The sequence below is a fragment of the Sciurus vulgaris genome (assembly GCF_902686455.1).
Source record: "Sciurus vulgaris genome assembly, chromosome: 2".
In the NCBI taxonomy this organism is placed as follows: Eukaryota; Metazoa; Chordata; class Mammalia; order Rodentia; family Sciuridae; genus Sciurus; species Sciurus vulgaris.
This window is the reverse complement of record NC_136462.1, coordinates 92,925,932-92,944,242: the sequence shown is the minus strand read 5'-3', so window position 1 is coordinate 92,944,242 and position 18,311 is coordinate 92,925,932. Positions and strand designations below refer to the sequence as shown.

The 18,311-nt window shown below is 39.9% G+C and overlaps 2 protein-coding genes across 2 annotated transcripts in view; one reads left to right on the top strand and one right to left on the bottom strand.

Moving 5' to 3' along the window:
• WDR76 (WD repeat domain 76) overlaps window positions 1-1,892 on the bottom strand; it is a 45,717-nt gene extending 43,825 nt beyond the window's left edge. The window contains exons 1-2 of the mRNA XM_079127777.1: window positions 1,641-1,892; window positions 690-1,085 (exon numbers count right to left, since the gene is read on the bottom strand). Of these exons, the coding sequence (XP_078983903.1) occupies window positions 690-1,085; window positions 1,641-1,850 (606 nt within the window). The 5' untranslated portion in view covers window positions 1,851-1,892. The remainder of the gene's footprint in view (window positions 1-689; window positions 1,086-1,640) is intronic.
• A 2,583-nt stretch (window positions 1,893-4,475) lies between these two features.
• MFAP1 (microfibril associated protein 1) lies at window positions 4,476-17,274 on the top strand. The gene is made up of 9 exons (XM_079127490.1): window positions 4,476-4,686; window positions 8,816-9,035; window positions 10,051-10,180; window positions 10,724-10,911; window positions 11,431-11,539; window positions 11,638-11,798; window positions 13,383-13,542; window positions 16,311-16,400; window positions 16,498-17,274. The coding sequence occupies exons 1-9, from the start codon at window positions 4,608-4,610 to the stop codon at window positions 16,678-16,680; spliced, it is 1,320 nt and encodes a 439-aa protein (XP_078983616.1). The 5' UTR covers window positions 4,476-4,607; the 3' UTR covers window positions 16,681-17,274.
• The last annotated feature ends 1,037 nt before the right edge of the window (window positions 17,275-18,311 follow it).

The following is an 18,311-nucleotide window of genomic DNA, read 5'->3' as shown; positions in this document are numbered from 1 at the left end:
TTTGCTGTCCCACACGGTTCTTAACTCTGGGACAATAATGCAAAAAACAAATGCCTGTTTCACAACAAAAACTTTTCAGTTGTTTTGTCTCCCTTTCCCTAGCTTCAGTTTCTGTTGCTCTAGTTCCATCAACCTTTTGTCTTGTGGTGTGGTTTATCTTGTCCTGCCAGAAGTTGCCACTCAGAAAGAAGCAGGAATCCTGACAGGTAGTAGAAGCCAAAAGAATTAGATTCCTTAAACTGATTCTAACCATTTAATAGAACTAATGAGTATTTCTCATGTGTTATCTCTACTTTATTTGTTTCCTTTTGTATTTAAAAGAAATGCAATCAATTAATGATGTTTTTCCTACCCTGACATCAAGGATCAAAAACTTAATGTCCCACAGGCTGAAAACTTCTGGTAAACCATGCATAAATATGTAAAAGGTTAGCAAGGCACCATCAAAAACATAGACAATAAACTGAGAGGAGGAAAAAGGGAAGCAGAGTGAAGATTGTCAACCCTTTCCTTGACACGTCAAAACCCAAAGTAAAAGTTATCTGATAAACATTTAAAGCACAAAATTTCACCTAAACACATCAAATGATAAAATAATTTGATTGAAAAAATAATTTGACAACCTTAGCTTACAGAACTTCAAATTTCAAAATAGCAAGAAAAATTAGAACTACTAATTAAACTCTTACCAGGTCAGGTGTGGCATCTTCATCACTGCTTTCCAAATCAACATTGAGAATCACAGCATCTGAACTGTCCTGGTGTTCTAGCTCATTAGTTTCAGCATGAACATCTAAGGATGATTTTTGCAGAGTAGATTCTGCCTTGGAAGATAGAGCTTTCATCTTTGGAATTAAAATTTTTCTGCAAGTTTTCTTTAGTTCAGTCTTCTTAAACTTCTTACACATCACTGCATCATTAGAATTCTTTTCTAATAGGGATTTGGAGCACTTAAATTGACCTAACTTGTAATTAGTGAGTGAAAAGGGAGCAAGATAAACCTTAGCTGTTTTTCCTAAAACTGTGGTCTGTACTGGTCTCAGAGATGTATGAAAGATGTCTTGATTTTCTTTATATTCATTCACCTATTCAGGTCAATAAAGGAAAACAGTATTAGAATGCCAGGTTCTCTGCCTTTTCTTACAAGGTTCCAACTGATCTGCCTTAACAAATCTAATCCCCATTTCATAATGACAACATAATTCAAATTGATAGCCTGTAAGAAAACTTTTTCTCGCTCCAAAATCTTAATACATAATTCATTAACCTGAACGAAATTACTGATTCTACTGGGCACATTTCTTTCTCATATGAGCTTACAAGACCAATAAATAATGACTAGCATTTGAACTTAAGGGACTACCCCAACTGTCGGCTTCGCATTAACTTAATAAAGCTGACAACAACTGCTGCTAAAGGAAATGCTAGGGGCACGAGAAAGGAGGTCCCAGATCCCATCCTGTCATTATTTTTAGGATTGCTTATAAGAGCCTTCCTTATCAGACACTGAAGGCCTAGTTTTCCACAGAAAACCAGGACAGAGATCCCCGCTTATCCCGAGTGCCAGGCAACGGTGCCCTGCAAATCCCTCTCAAAGGCTGAGACAAGAGCAAACAGAAAACCGTCAGACCGTTTCTCACCTTCACCTGGGAACGCTGTCTGGAGCACGCCTTCTCCTCTGCCTCAGCGCTTGACTGCGACATCTTTCCACCGCTCAGCAGCTGGCGACTTCCCGCCAAGACTGCGGGCGGGAGCCCGGGGTGGGCGGGCCCCTGGGGGAGGTCGGGAGGAAGGGCGGCGGGAGCGGGGGTTTGAGCCCGGGGAGGCGGAGCCCCGCTCTGGCCTGGCATCAGCGGGACCACCCCCCGGTTTTTGCCTGTGATTCAGATGTCAGTGGTACTGGGATTTCGCTTTGAAAAATACTGGCCTTCTCCTAAGGGAAAAACTGCTTTGCGACGTGAGCCTGGAAAAAGTTCCGATGCACATCGATGCCATGTGGAACGGAGAGCAAAGGAAATCAAAATTAACTGGCAATGCTGCCTCTACCTAGGCCCACTGCTTTCTTTTAACGCCACTTCCAAAAAATCATGCCCATTTATTATATCTTCTTCCTAGGAAGGGAAGCATTTTAATTTTGTTTTAATAGCTGATAACATAATGCTGGCTTAAATTTCACCTGATCATCTGTTCACCTGTTAAAGATCCTACAGATAAGAGGGCTGGGGACATAGTTCTGTGGTAGAGTACTTGCCGACCATGCACAAGGACCTGGGTTCAATCCCCATCACTGCACGAAGGGAAAAAAAAAAAAAAAAAAAAAAGACTCCTACGAATAACACTTAAAAAGCAAAAAACCTTGGGAAAAACATGATTCAAATAATCTGGGGTGTTAAATACAACAAGGTTTTAGGGCCCTTACTTCCTATAGTCACAGCCATATTAAGCCTTTCCTCCCCTATTCTCTGAGTTACTATGAACCAAAACAATTGCCTTCCCAGTACATTTACTCCCTCTGAACAACTTTCCCCTGCACTACCAGCTGAGGATTGAACCCAATCCCCTATCCTTGAGCATGCTAGGCAAGTGCTGTACCGCTTAACTACATAACCCCAACACACAACATATTTTCAGCTAATAAATTCATGATATAAAATTCTAAACCTAGGCAGTGGGACCCAGGCTGAGGCAGGTAAATGGCTTAGGAACCCAACAGTTGGAAACCTACCTGAGTAATATAGTTAGCCACCATCTCAACTTTTTTTTTTAATTAAATAAAATTTTTGGAGACTAGAATTTATGTGGATTAGACAAAGGGGAATGAAGGGAAGGAGGGATAGGAATAGGAAAGATAGTAGAATGAATCAGACATAACTTTCCTATGGTGTTATATGAATACAGACCAGTGTGATTCCACATCATGTACAACCACAAAAATGGGAAGTTATACTCCATGTATGTATATGTCAAAATACGTTCTACTGTATATAGAGTTAAAAAAATAAAATTTTATTTGCTACCAGCGATTGAACCCAGGAGTGCTCTACCTGAACTACATCCCCACCCCTTTTTATTTTTGAGACAGGGAATCACTGAATTGCCAGAAGTGGGCCTTAAAATTTAGATCCTCCCAAGTTGTTGGGTTACAGATGTGCTCCACCTTGCGTAAAAGAAATCTTTTTAAAATTCTGTTTACTCTTTATGGTGCTCTCTCCCCAAACTTCTTCCGTGGTTCATTAATTGGGGGGGGGGGGGGGGGGCGGTACTGGGATAGAATCCAGGGGCACATTACCACTGAGCTACATCCCCAGCCCTTTTTATTTTTTGAAAAAGTGTCTCCCTAAATTGCCGAGGCTGAGCTCTAACTTGCAATCCTCCTGCTTCAGTCTCCCCAAACACCAGGCAGGATTGCAGGTATGCCAAACCAAGCCCAGTGCTTATTTCTTGTCCCAGACAGGGCCCAGTTTTAGAACATAAGTGAAATAATTTAAAAGCTAATCATGTTTATTGCACCTTCAAGGTCTTCCATGATCTCGTATCCATGAAATTTTCTGATTAAACCAAACTTTTCAGTGTCCCGTATATACCATACTATTTCTGGACTTCAAAGATTTTGCTCTTGTTATCTTTTCTCTTCCCAGCCATGGTAATTATAAAGCCCTTCCTAAGGTGAAGCCTGTTCTGACTTCCAATTGGTCAATTTGTTTTACACATTCTAGCTGTAAATTGGGATTACTTGTTAACTCTTCTAAAAGTTGAGACTTCCTAAATAATATTCGATTTTCTTGAACTTTAACAACATTCCATGCTCCTTTCACAGCCTTAGACATAGTTAAACCAAGCACTCAATTACTTTGGAAATCGAATGCAATTTCCAGCCAGGAATGGATTTTAATGCGCAGCTTCCAGAATCCCCACCCAATCAACGGATTAAACTAATTCTTCTGAGTTTTCAACAATCTAGGTAAACAACTCCTAGCTATCTCCTAAGTTTCTTGTTCTCCGCCGTCTGGATCCGCGCTTCAAATCCAAGAAAACAGTGAAACTTTCGCGGCTGGACACGGTGGCACTTGACCGTAATCCCAGCGATTCTTGAGGCTGAGGCAGGAGAATCACAAGTTCAAGAACAGCCTCAGCAATTTAGTGGAACCCTAGCTCAAAATAAAAAATAAAAAGGGCTGGGAATGTCACTTAGTGTTAGAGCAACCTTGCGTTCAACCTCCAGACCAAAAAAGAAAGGCAACTTCCTCGCCCTACGGCAAGGGTCTAGGGAAGCAACTTCCCGCCAGAAGGAGGTTGCAAATTTTGCAAGGAGGGGGAGACGAGGGAGGGTCAGGAGGCGGGGCGAGGAACGCGGTGCGCAGCGCCAGGGAACATGCGCAATAACAGACTCAAATTTTAAGCGGCTTGCGCTCAGAAGTCCTCCAAAATCCCACAATCCTCTCGTAACACATTTCCGGTTTATCTAGCTCTGACGTAAAAGTATTTTCTATCAGTCGTACTGCCGCGCCGGGCGTACCTAGGTGGAAAGTAGTTTAGGTGTTCGTTGTTGTTAGTATTCGTTGTTTGGAATCAGTCAGGTTTCGAGAATCACCACCGCTGCAGTCAACATGTCGGTCCCAAGCGCACTCATGAAGCAACCGCCCATTCAGTCTACGGCTGGGGCCGTCCCAGTTCGCAATGAGAAAGGTAACTGTGCTCACCCCTCTCCCAGTCAAATCTATCCTCTCCCAGCCTCGGCATCCTCCAAACCTCCCCCGGCTGGCCACTCCAACTCTGCGGGTCTCATTTCTTCCGCCTTTCCACACGAAAGTCGCACGCGTTCGCGTTGCCCGGGTTGAGGGGGGGATCCACTTTGCATCATATCTTGTTCTTGTGGCCTGACTGCTTGCTGTCATACGGCAGGCCCCCCTCTTCCATTGGCCTCAACAAATTTCTTAGACGTAGCAGTCTGTTTAAGTCGCTTTTATAACTCTTACCAGGTGTTGTAGTTATTTGTATGTGTCTTCCCGTAATAGATCATAAGCTCATAACTTCATTCAAGAGAGGAAACATGTCTTCAAATCTCTTATCCTTTTCAACCAGCGCAGTGGCTGTTTATTACATTAAATAGAAAGTTGTTTAAGATAGTGCCCCAACCTTAAGTAATTCATATTCTAGTGCATATAAGACATGAAAAAAGAGGTACATTCCAAGCTGATTGGGGTCATCAAGAAAAGTTCCTTGAAGACGGTGTCATTTAATTTGATCCTTAAAGAATGGGTATGATTTCAATACGTGCAGATGTAGAAAGGATCAGAGTTTTTTTTTTTTTTTCAGGAAAGATGTCGGAGAAGAGTATCCTTTTTTTTTTTTTTTTTTATCTTATTCTTCAAATATACTGTATTTGACCTTGTGCATCTTGCCCCCCCTCCTTTTTATTGACCGGTGATTAAACCCAGGCCTTCTGCATGACAGTCAGATGCTCTACCACAAAGCTACACCCCCCGACCCCCTTTTTTCCTTTTAACTCAACATGACTTTTGAAAATTATTTTAATACATATCAATTTCATTCATTTTAACTGCTTATGAGTTCCATTGTATAATTAAACTGCAGTTTGTTCCCTACTGATGGGTTGTTAGTTGTTGCCATATTGTTTTTCCTTTTATTGCAGCACTGCAGTTGTCATTCTTAAATGTGTCTATTTTATACACCCCCCCCTTTTTTTTTTTTTTTTTTTTTGGTGCCAGGGATTGAACTCAGGGGCACTTAACCACATTCCCAACCCTTTAACCCTTTTTTGTATTTTATTTAGAGACAGGGTCACACTGAGTTGCTTAGAAACTGGCTGAATTGCTGAGGATGACTTTGAACTCTCAGTCCTCCTGCCTCAGCCTCTCAAATGGCTGGGATCACATGAGTGTGCCACCATGACCGCTATTTGATACATTTATGCAAAAATTTCCTTAGGGAGGAGTGTCTAGAAGTTAGTCATCAATTTTACTACCTGTTACCAATTGCTCTCCAAAGTAAGTTGTAAGAACTTCGTAGTTTTTATTTCTAATATGTTCATCCACACTTGATTGTATCAGATTTTTTTTTTCTTTGTGGTGGGGATTGAATCCAGGGGCACTTTACTGCTGAGCTATGTGCCCAGCCTTTAATTTTTTTATTTTGAGACAGAGTCTCACTGAGTTGCTTAGGGCCTCATTAAATTTCTAAGGCTGGCCTCAGACTTGTGTTCCTCTTGTGTCAGCCTCCCAAGCTGCTAGGGTTTCAGGCATGCATTACTGTGCCCAGCTTCCAGGCTTGTCTTGAACTCCTGGGATCAGTTAACCCTACCTCAGCCTTCAGATTGATTACTTTTAAAATTTTTTTTTTTTATTTGTTCTATTTAGTTATAAACCTGACTTGTTACCATATATATATGTGTGTGTATATATATTTATTTATATATTTGTGTGTGTGTGCATACATATATATATATATTTGAGGGGGTTTTTTTTGGTTTTTGGGAGGTGGGGTGTGTCGGGGATTAAACCCAGGACCTCATGCATAGTAGGCAAGCACTCTACCTTTGACCTACATCCCCAAGTCCCTAATTTACTTAAATCTTTGCTCTTTGGTACAAAAACCTTCCTCTTGTCCTCTCCATTTTATTCTTCATTAGAATTGTCTTAGTTCTTTTTGACCTCCTAGTCTTCCATATGATTTTAGAAACAGCCTGGGAATAACTTTTAATGGAATTGCACTGCAATTATAGATTATACATTTATAGGATAATTCAGGCACAGTTGTGGTCTTCTCATCCTTGAACATGATATATTTCTCCATTTATGTAGAGTATCTTTGAATAAAATATTTTTCCTCCTAAAGGCATTATGTTGCTTGTTGAAGTTATTCCTTGTTACAGAGTAGTTGCCAATGTAAATGGTATTTTCTAATTATATGTAGTTATGCACAAGTACATTTTTTTTTTTTTTTTTTGCTATGCTGGAGATTGAACCTAGGGCCTTGTACTTGCAAGGCAAGCACTCTACAAACTGAGCTATATTCCCCAGCCCAAATACACTTATTTTTATGTACAGGATTTTATTTTTTTAATATTTTTTTAATTGTCAATGGACCTTTATTTGTAAATATGTGGTGCTGAGCATCGAACTCAATGCCTTACATATGCTAGGCAAGGGCTCTACCAGTGAACCACAACCCCTGCCCCTATACAGGATTTTAATTCCGAATATTTCCTGAATCGTTTTTTGGGTTTTTTTGTTCTGTTTTGTTTTGTTTTGTTTTTTTGGTAGGGGTTGTTTGATTTTTCTGGTACCATGCTTTGAACTCATGGGCACTTAACCACTGAGCCACATCCCCAGCCTCTTTTTGTATTTTATTTAGAGATGGGGTTTTGCTGAGTTGCTTAGGGCCTTGCTAAGTTGCCTAGATTGGCTTTGAACTCACAATCCTCCTGCCTCAGCCTCCCCAGTCTCTGGGATTATAGGCGAGCTCTACCATGCCCAGCTTCCTGAATTGTTTAGCTTGACTCATTATCTACTATTTTTGCATAGACAATCATAATTTGCAAATTATGGAAGTTTCTTCCTTTTCAGTCCTTATCATTTATGTATTTATGTTTTATTATTGCCCAAAATAGACTCATAATACAGTGTTAACTAGAAAGCATAATAGGGACAACATAAGGATGCCTACTGTTTGTTCATTTAAGAAATAGATCTTGACTGGAGTTGTGGCTCAGAGGTAGAGTGCTTGCCTAGCATGTGTTCAATTCTCAGCACCACATATAAATAAATGAATAAAATAAAGGTCTATCAACATAAAAAAAAAAATTTTTTTAAATAGATCTTGCCAGGCACAATAACTCCTGCCTATAATCCCAGTGACTCAGGAGGCTGAGGCAGGAGGATCACAAGTTTGAGGCCAGCCTGGACAACTTAGTAAGAATCTTAAAATAAAAAGAGTTGGGAATGTAACTTGTTGATAGAGCTGGGTTTAATCCCCAGTACAAAAAAAAAAAAAAAAATTGTTATGTGACTTAAAAAGAATAGCATATTTCTCCTCTTTCCCCCACTAATATTCTAAGTTTAAGCCATTCTTGAAATTCTAGGCTTACTTCTATTAGGTCAGGGTGTTTTAGAGTTTTGTTTTTGTTTTTTGTGTCTTTTAAAGATTTGTGAGGAGTATTTTTGTATGTATGTTCATAAGTGAAATTCACCCAGTTTCCTTTGGTTATCAGGATTTGATCATCTTATAAAACAAGTTGGTTAGTTCTCACTCTCCTTCTGATCACTGGAATTGTATGTGTAAAAGAGATTACTCTTGTAGATTTGATAGCACAAAAGCTAAAGGAAAGAAGGTGGAAATAGGTAATATTAGAATATTAGGTTGTGTGGTCATCTTTTTATAAAGAACTAAAAGAATGTCCAAGCAATATTTTAGTTTTATATTCCCACTTAAATCATCCCAGCTGTGTCCTGGGCACTGTTACAATAATTTGTTTAAGGTTATAACTGAGGTGGAATAGCATGAATTTGTGGTGGGAATGAAGTTTTTTTTTTTTTCCTACTGGTTCACTGCTCACCTTCCTCCATTTAATTATACCCAAGGTAAGCCTCGTTGTCATTACAGTATTCACAAGAATGTTTTCCTATGACTTGGCCTTTGTTGGAAAGCACCATTAGATGAATAGGAGTTTGGGTATCGGTTCTCTCCTGCTTAAACCCTTGTCTACCAGGAATTCAGGGCTCTACCTATAAAGGCCAAGGGTTGAAGGACTTTGGGGAAGACTATTGAAACATAATAAGTTATCTCTCTTGCCCAGGTGAGATTTCAATGGAGAAGGTAAAGGTAAAGCGATATGTATCTGGAAAGAGACCAGACTATGCTCCTATGGAGTCTTCAGATGAGGAGGATGAAGAATTTCAATTCATTAAGAAAGCCAAAGAACAAGAAGCAGAACCGGAGGAACAGGAGGAGGATTCATCTAGTGATCCCCGGCTGCGTCGTTTACAGAACCGTATTAGTGAAGATGTGGAAGAGAGGTAATCTCTAAGGTTATGTTTCCCTGGATCTGAATCTCTGCAGGTTAATTAATAATATCACTAATAGCTAATACTTGAATAATATTTATATGTGCCAATTATGCTGTTCCAAGTAGATTATATTTCCTAATTCTTGTAATCCACACAATAACCTTATGAGATTATCCTTATTTTACAAATGAGGAAACTGAAGCACAAAGGAGTTAGGAAAGTACATGACCAAAGATGCACAACCAGTAAGTGACAGCTTCAGAAATCAGCAGGTAACTTCTGGCCTAAGGATCTTAATTAACTCATTAAGGAAATAGAAAAGGGATACCAAGAGGCTGGGGAGATAGCACTATGGTAGAGAGCTTACCTAGTATGGAGGAAGTCCTGGGTTCCATCCTATCACCTCAAAGAAAAAAGAGAGAGGTGATTGTTGGTTCATTAAAGGGAGTCTTTTTATCATGAAGATGTTTTATAAAATTTGAGAAATTGTTTGTATTCATCTACTTATTCCCCAGTGAGAGAAAATGACACTGATGAAGTAGGAAAAAAGACCTAATAAGTGGTCTCGTGTTAGGAAGAGAGCCTCCCAGTGAGGGTTTTTGTGTGGAGGCATTACCTTACAGAGGCCAGAGATCCTGAACTCTCACTGTTCATATTTGTCTCAGAATTTGTCACAGCCACCACAAAAACTATTTCACTAAGATAGTGTGTCATTGAATACAATATAGTATGATTTAATGTTGAAACTGAACTACCTTGAGCTATTAAAAATGTCCCTCTGTGCCCTGTAAGTTTGCTGTGGCACCCCAGAAGGATGCCTGAATACATTTAGTGTTTTGGGCCCAACTTGACTATTTGCTCTGACCTTCTGGTAAAGTTTCTTTAATCTGTACCTCAGTTTTTACATCTCAAAGACATTAGTATTAAAGAATACAAGTCAGGTTGCACTGCAACTAAGAAAATGTGGTGGATTTTCCTTCATTTTTGTGACATTGGTGATACATTTGGAGATCCTGTTTTTCAGATTGGCCCGACATAGGAAAATAGTAGAACCTGAAGTGGTAGGAGAAAGTGACTCAGAAGTAGAAGGAGATGCTTGGCGCATGGAACGAGAAGACAGCAGTGAAGAAGAGGAGGAAGAAATTGATGATGAGGTGTGATAAAGGAAAATGGGAGGTTTTTCCCTTTACTTTTTTTTTTTTTTTTTTTTTTTTGGTAGTGGGGATTGAACCCAGAGGCACTTTACCACTAAGCTATATCCCCAGTCCTTTTTATTTTTTAATCTGAGGCAGGGTTTTACTAGGTTGCTGAGGCTGGCCTCTAACTTGTGATCCTCATGCCTCCCAAGTTGCTAGGATTATAGGTATGTGCCACCATGCCTGGTGCCAGTACTCATTTGCTGAAGCCATAAAAGCTATGATGACTGCTTTTGGCAGAACTCTAATAAGTGTTTCTTGTTTAGTAAGAGGTAAGATTGAAAATAAAGTGTTTCTAAATTTCATTTACTTAGAATTTGTTGAGCTTGATGAGACAAAAATAAAAAGCCATCCCAGGTGTAGCCTAGAGGTACAGCTTGTGCTTAGCATGTGCAAGACTGGGTTCAATCCCTAACACCAAAAAAAAAAAAAAGAAGAAGAAGAAAATAAACAGCCGTTATAGACCATTTGAATAACTAGCTTAGATGCATGCTTTGATAGGAAATAGAGCGGCGCCGTGGCATGATGCGTCAACGAGCACAGGAGAGAAAAAATGAAGAGATGGAAGTCATGGAGGTGGAAGATGAAGGACGTTCTGGGGAGGAGTCCGAATCAGAGTCTGAGTATGAAGAGTACACAGACAGTGAAGATGAAATGGAGCCCCGCCTTAAGCCAGTCTTCATTCGAAAGTAAGTGTCTCTCAAAACAGTTCAGAGTTTACATAGTCACTTCTTTCTAGGTCTGACAGTAAAAACCTCCTTTTTATCCATGTTCTTCTGAATCTAAACACTAAGTTAAAGTATTTAGCCCAATGCCTTGCCCTGCAATGTAGATGTTGAGGAGTAGCTTGGTGTTAGCAGGAAGCCTGTTTGTTTTCATATTTCCCTTTCCAGTTAAGAAGCACTTATCTGCCCAAGTTTGTATATTTTAAGCATGAAATTAAACTTAAAGAACAAATTCCTATTTCCTAATGGCTAGAAATCTTATTACTTATAATCCAGTAGGCTCCTTGTTATCTGGGCAAATCTCAAGCATGAACATAATTTTAGTGCACTACAGATCTGTAATGACTCCTCTGTTTTTGTCCATTTGCACATAATAGGGCCAAGGTGGTTTGACTTTGTCAGATTTGGATGGGACTAGATCTAGGGGAACTAAGAGCTCGACTCTAAGGACTTTGGGCAATTAACAGGACCTCTGTGATGCAGGAAGGATCGAGTGACAGTTCAAGAACGTGAGGCTGAAGCATTGAAACAGAAAGAGCTCGAGCAGGAAGCAAAGCGCATGGCTGAAGAGAGGCGAAAGTACACACTGAAGGTACTGGGAGTGGTTTTTAGGATTGAGTGCAAAGAGTGGTGTAATTAGGTTTGTTTGATGATAAGGAAGTACATAGCTGAATTGTTTTCCTTGCCCAGATTGTAGAAGAGGAGACAAAGAAAGAACTGGAAGAGAACAAGCGTTCTCTGGCTGCACTGGATGCACTCAATACTGATGATGAAAATGATGAAGAGGAATATGAGGCATGGAAAGTTCGAGAGCTAAAAAGAATCAAGAGGGATAGAGAGGACCGAGAAGCGTGAGTAATAGGATTGGGCCTAGGGTTAATGCTGCTGATGGGACAGGTTTCTAGTACTTAGTACAGTAGCTCTGAGGCCCATCACCTCTGAATTCCATTCTTGGTTTTGGTTTTTTGGTACTGTGGATTAAACCCAGAGGGGCTTTACCACTGAGCCACATCCCCAGCCCTTTTTATTTATTTATTTTTTTGAGACAGAGTCTCACTGAGTTGCTTAGGGCCTTACTTAGGTGCTGAGGCTGGCCTCAAGCTTGTGATCCTCCTCCTTGGCCCCTGAGTCACTGGGATTACAGATGTGTACCACCATGCTCAGCTTTTGGTTTGGTTTTGTTGTTTTGTGGCCCTGGGGATTGAACCCAGGGCCTTAAGCATGCTAGACAAGTGGCTCACTCTACTGAGCTACATCCTCAGAGGATTCTTGGTTGGGTTTTTTGGGGGGGTTTCCTTGGGGGTCTTTTGTGTTTTATTGTTTTGGTTTGTTTTTGGCAAAATAACAGGATTTATTAGAATAATAGAAATCAGAACTCCCAAAAAGGGAGGGGTTCCAAGAGAGGGTTGCCAATGGATGGCTACTATCTATGGTTTTAATGGATCTGTAGGTTTAAGGAAGTCAGCCCCCTGCCCAATCCCCCAGGTAAGGTACTCAGTGTCCACTAGGCATTCCTGTAGTCTTTAATCCAATCAAAATATCGATCACGTGTTTTTCCTTCTTTGGTGGTGGACTCCAGGTCATGTATGTCCTGATTTAAAACCCTTTTGCACGTTTCTCAGCAAAAACCTGTAGCTTCTGTTTGTGCTCTGCTGCCCAAGAAGTCACCCAGGGGCCCATTGCACAGTGTTCTCTCTTCCTCCTGACTTCCAGCAGCACCCCTTATAGAAAGTGCCCCATTTACCAGAGACAGCATTAAAAGGATCCTTTGTTAGATCCATGGGAAGACCTTTAAATCATTCTAGAAAAAGCCAATTAGACCTTTTAAGTAATTTTTGTTAAGTTTTCTTTTCAACTGGCTTTGAGTTATAAGAATGGAAACAAACATTTGGGTGAATTGATAAAGGATGAGAACTAGTCATTAAGGTCTGTTGAGCTTGTGCAGTGGTGCTCACCTATAATCCCACAACTTGGAAGGCTGAGACAGGAGCATAGCAATTTCCAGGTTAGCCTTGGCAACATAGTGAAACCCTATCTCAAAATAAGAATTTCAGGCTGCATTTTTCTTAACAATGTGCATTCTTGGTTTTTTTTAGGGTTCTTAGAGCTGGATGAGTTTTCCAAATTTGGATTGTGAGTTTCTCTTTTTGCAGTGATATCAGAGAAGAGAAACATATTTTGTCCATGTTTCTGTGATAGAGTTCCAGCTAGTACTCCCTTTATTTTATTTTTAAGACACAAAAGTTATTCTTGTTGCACAAACAGTTCTGGAGGCTAGAAAGCCTAAGGTTAAGGGACCTCATTTGTTGGGAGCTTTCTTACTGATGGGAACTCTGCAGAGTACCAAGGTGATACAGGACACCATGTGGCAAGATAGAACCTGGACCTCTCTGAAGCTAGATAAATGCTAATAAATAGTTTTGCTACCTGCCTAGGCTCGAAAAGGAGAAAGCAGAAATTGAACGCATGCGAAACCTGACTGAGGAAGAGAGGCGAGCTGAGCTTCGGGCAAATGGCAAAGTCATCACCAACAAAGCTGTCAAGGGCAAATACAAGTTTTTACAGAAGTACTATCACCGGGGTGCCTTCTTCATGGTAAGTGAAAAGGGCATCAGAAAATTGGGCAATAGGAATAACTCAGAATCCTTTTTCCCCTAGATTGAGAAAAAACTCCTGGAATGTTGTTTACTTGCCAGCAGTCAACCTTCTCATTTGTTTTTTGCCTGAGAATATAAATCCAGAGAAAAGCATTAGCTACTGGGTTGTAGAAACAGCAGCAACAACTGTTTTGTTTTGCCCTCAGCTCCCAGAAAAAGGAAATGATAAAATAGAAGAATTAAGGAAATGAAAGAGAAAGTAATTAGGTTCCCCAAACCACTTAGAAATCATTATTTCAGCCAGGCATGGTGGTGCATGCCTGTAATCCCAGAGGAGGGTCTTCAAGAGGCTGAAGCAGGAGGATCGCAAGTTCAAAGCCAGCATCAGCAACTTAGCAAGGCACTGCCTCTAAATAAAATATAGAAAATGAGTAGCTCAGTGGTACAGCACCTGCCTAGCACATGTGAGGCATTGGGTTCCATCCTCAGCACCTCATAAAAATAAATAAATAAAATAATAGTGTCCATCTACAACTAAACATTTTTTAAATATATATGTCATTTATATAATATATATTCTTATATGTATAATATATATATATACACATACATATAAAACAGCTGGGGATGTGACTCAGTGAGATCAATCCCCAGTACCAAAAAATAAAAAATTGAAACACTAATTTTAAAAAATTTATTAAAAAGTTAAAACAAATTTTAAAAAGCCCCACTTTTTCAAGTTCTATGTATCAAACCCTAAATATCCCCACCGCTGCTAAAATCCCTGCCTTCACTGCAGATACTTGTAAAATTTTTGAACTTCAGAGATTTCCTTACCACCCCCCCCAAATCAATTTCAGTTTATCTGTTAATCAGGAAGTGTTTTAAACACATAAAGTTTTCTAGTCAATAGAGATGAATTACTTCTTGTACTGCTTCAAAGTCATGAAGTAGTTTTGCTTACGCATTCAGCAGCTTTAATAATAAAGTTTTGCCAGGAGCAGTGGCACATTCCTATAATCCTAGCAACACAGGAGGTTGAAACAGGAGGATTGTAAGTTTGAGGTCAGCCTCAGCTACTTAGTGAGACCCAGTCTCAAAATTTAAAAATGGGGAGTGGAAAATGGGCAGTGTAGCTCAGTGGTAAAGCACCCCTGTGTTCAGTCCCTAGTACCCAAAATAATCATCATATCATCATCATCATCATCAAGCTTTTTAAAGAAGCAGTACATTGTTGGCTAAAAAACAAGACAGGCAGGCCATATAGCCTATCTCGTAGAGTGCCTGCCTCGAATGCTGGAGGCCCGGATTTGAGTCCCCAGCACTGAGAGATTGCGGAAATAACAAACGAAACCAATTCTGAGCCTCCAAACCTTCCATCATCTCTCTTTAAAAAACAAGACAGTCTTTTGATGTACATATTCAACTCTTCTTATCTGCATAAGATTTGAAAATGAAATGGCTTCTGGGATTAATGAGAGATTTTTTAATATTTTTTTGAATTGGTCTAAGTTGCCCAGGCTAGGCTTAAACTTAGAATCCTCCTATCTTGGCCTCCCAAGTTGCTAGGATTACAGGTGATGCACCCCATGCCTGGCACAAAAACTGCTCAATTATCCTACCTTTAAACTGGGCCTTTCTGCTGGGTATTAGTGCAGACCTATAATCTTAGTGATTCGGGAGGCTAAAGCAGGAGGATCGCCAAGTTCAAGACTAGTCTGAGCAACTTAGACCCTGTCTCGAAATAAAAAGAACTATGTTGCTTAGTGGTAAATCTCCCCTGGGTTCAATCCTCACTACCTAATGAATAAACAAATATACTGGCCCTTTCTGTAGCTGAAAGGAAAAGGATATGCTGAAAGTGGTTAAAGGACTTAGCCTTTTAACCATATAGGGCTAATTTTAATTCTTTCAATATGTGTATTTGTAATCTGTGTCACAATAATATAGTTTTACCAACATGTTAATTTTGAAACCATTCTCTGGTTGTGTTTTATTGTGTAGATAGCCCTTTGTCAATTCACTGTTAAAAATCACCATTTAGCCATTTGTGGTGGCACATGCCAAGTCAAATATACAGTATATCTTAAGGCTGAAAATACTGTGAGGGTTCTGAATAGGGAGATGTTATATTTGGTAGAATATTGGTAAGGAGGTAGCATTTAAGGTGTGTGGACTTTTTTAACATTCAGTGGTACAAAATATGAAGAGACCAGCAGGAGTGGAGATAGAAAATATCAGCTATAAAGGGGTAAGAAAAACAAAAAAGGTACGTAAGGGCTATATATTTGACCTTGACTACACAAAGAAGTTGTGTTTAAGAAAGCCACTGAAGCTTTTGAGCAAGGCAGAGATAACGAGAATTGTGTTTTAGAACCACTAATGGAGTGGTAGTAAGATTGATCGTAGGCAACTTAGCAACGCTGTCTCAAAATGAAAAGCAGGTGAGGATGTAGCTCATCACCAGTACTGTTTCTCCAGTATTGAGGGGAGGGGGGAAAAGAATTTTAGGATTGAAGATATGAGACCTGTAGAGTTGAAGTCACATGAGTAAATGAGCATAGCAAGTGCAAAAACTAGGCCAACCTTCAGTAAGTACCCACACTTAGAAATGAGATGAATACAACAGGAAAGAGTATCATCTTTGCAAGTAGCAATCTCTTGAAGAAAACCTCAATACCCTGTTTCCTGTTTCTTTGTTGCAGTTTAATACATGTGAATGTATGGGAAATAAAATCACAAGACTGATAAGATTCTTTTTTATAGGATGAGGATGAGGAAGTATACAAGAGAGATTTTAGTGCACCTACCTTGGAGGACCATTTCAACAAAACCATTCTTCCTAAAGTCATGCAGGTATGGGAAGTTTTGTCAACATGAAAAGTAACATATTGAGGGCTGGGGCTGGGTCTTCGTGTTCAGTGGTATGATTCATCATCAATCCTTCCCTTAGGTCAAGAACTTTGGACGTTCTGGTCGAACCAAATACACCCACCTTGTGGATCAAGATACTACCTCCTTCGACTCAGCATGGGGCCAAGAGAGTGCCCAGAACACAAAATTCTTTAAACAGAAGGCAGCTGGAGTACGAGATGTGTTTGAGCGACCCTCTGCCAAGAAGCGGAAAACTACCTAGAGTTCAACTATTTATTCCACCTGTGGGATACAAGGGGATGTCTCAGCATCTGGTCCTTGATATTCTTTTACCATTATTCACATGGTTCTTATATCCACCCTACTGGACTTACTGTCATACCTGTTACTGGGTAGTCCAGTCCTTGAAGGTGCTTTGTAAGGTTTGGACTCAATCTGAGAAACCTACAGAAAAGCACTGTCCAGGTAGGTTTATAGGCTTCCCATTTAATACTGTTTCCGAGAAATCTGAGGTTTCTCTGCTGTGGCTTCCCATATTTACTTGGGACTATTCAGTTTTCTTCCATCCACTTAGCTTGTGTCAGAAATGTGGGCATGTTAAGTGGAAAATGCATTACTTCTACCTTAGGGTTAGGAGTAGTGTACCAGGAATTTAAGCTCACTGAAACCTGTTTTGCATTTTTGGTTGGAGTCAACTTTTCTAAGTGAATACACTTTTTATCTTTTTGTGTGTATGTATGTCAAGAAATAAAAGATATACATCAGAATTTTTAGCATAATACTGGGTAATAAAATGAACAATTTGACAAATATTAACTACCTATTAACTAAAATAAAAGCAGGGAATTGTTAAGCAGAGGGTTTTTCAGTTTGATCATCCCCTTTAATCTCAAACTCAGATACTAGGATTAGGTGTTAAGTAGCATCCACATTTATTCCATGAGTAAATAAGACATTTGGTTTTCCTTCCTCTGAACTACAGCTGTACATAAAACAAAAGTTAACCCATGAAACGTGGCATCTGTCTTATTGAGTCCAAATACCTACTATCATCTTGCTCCTTGCAGGGTGGGGGAATAGTCCTGAGTAGCAGGACTATCATACTAGAGTTAAATTCATTTCATTTTTTCACTTAATATTTACTGTACAATCACTATACACATAGAGTCCAAGAGTTCTGTGTAAGGAATGAAATTTTACCAGTGGAAAGACTTCTCAATGGCATTAAAAAAAAAAAAAAAAAAAAAGACCCAAGAGGCTGAGGATGTGTACCTCAGTGGCAGAGCACTTTCCTAGCATGTGTGATGCCCTGGGCTCAATCCCCAGTTACCACAAAGGCAGACTGAGCCAGGTGCCGTGCTTCATACCTGTGGTCTGAGTTACTGGGGAGGCTGAGGCCAGTGAGGAGGATCACTTGAACCCAGGTGTTCAAGGCAAGCCTAGGCAACATAGTGAGAAGCCCATTTCAAAAACAACAAAAAAGATCAATATCTCTTCACATTCTTTTTTTAATTGTTTTTACTTTTTTAGATGTTGATAGACCTTTATTACTTTATATGTGATGCTGAGAATCAAACCCAGTGCTTCAAACATGCTAGGCAAGTGCTCTACCACTGAGCCACAACCCCAGCCCCTCCCTTCACCTTCTTAAAATGCCCCACTGGAAAAATCATTCTCAATCTATTTAATGCCCTATTAGAAAAATATAAGTGCCTGTAATCCCAGTGGCTTGGGAGACTGAGGCAGGAGGCTCACAAATTCAAAGCCAGCCTCAGCAACTCAATGATATCCCATCTCTAAATAAAATTAAAAAAAAAAAAAAAAAAAAAAATAGGGTGGCAGAGGGTAGCCGAGAATGTGGCTGGTTAAGTGCCTCTGGGTTCAATCCTCAGT

Excerpts from the sequence above, each read along its gene's own strand:
- MFAP1 (XM_079127490.1), top strand. The coding sequence starts at position 4,608 with ATGTCGGTCCCAAGCGCACTCATGAAGCAACCGCCCATTCAGTCTACG. Across the intron at positions 10,912-11,430 it reads AAGCCAGTCTTCATTCGAAA|GAAGGATCGAGTGACAGTTC; the intron begins GTAAGTGTCTCT and ends TCTGTGATGCAG. Across the intron at positions 11,540-11,637 it reads GGCGAAAGTACACACTGAAG|ATTGTAGAAGAGGAGACAAA; the intron begins GTACTGGGAGTG and ends TTCCTTGCCCAG.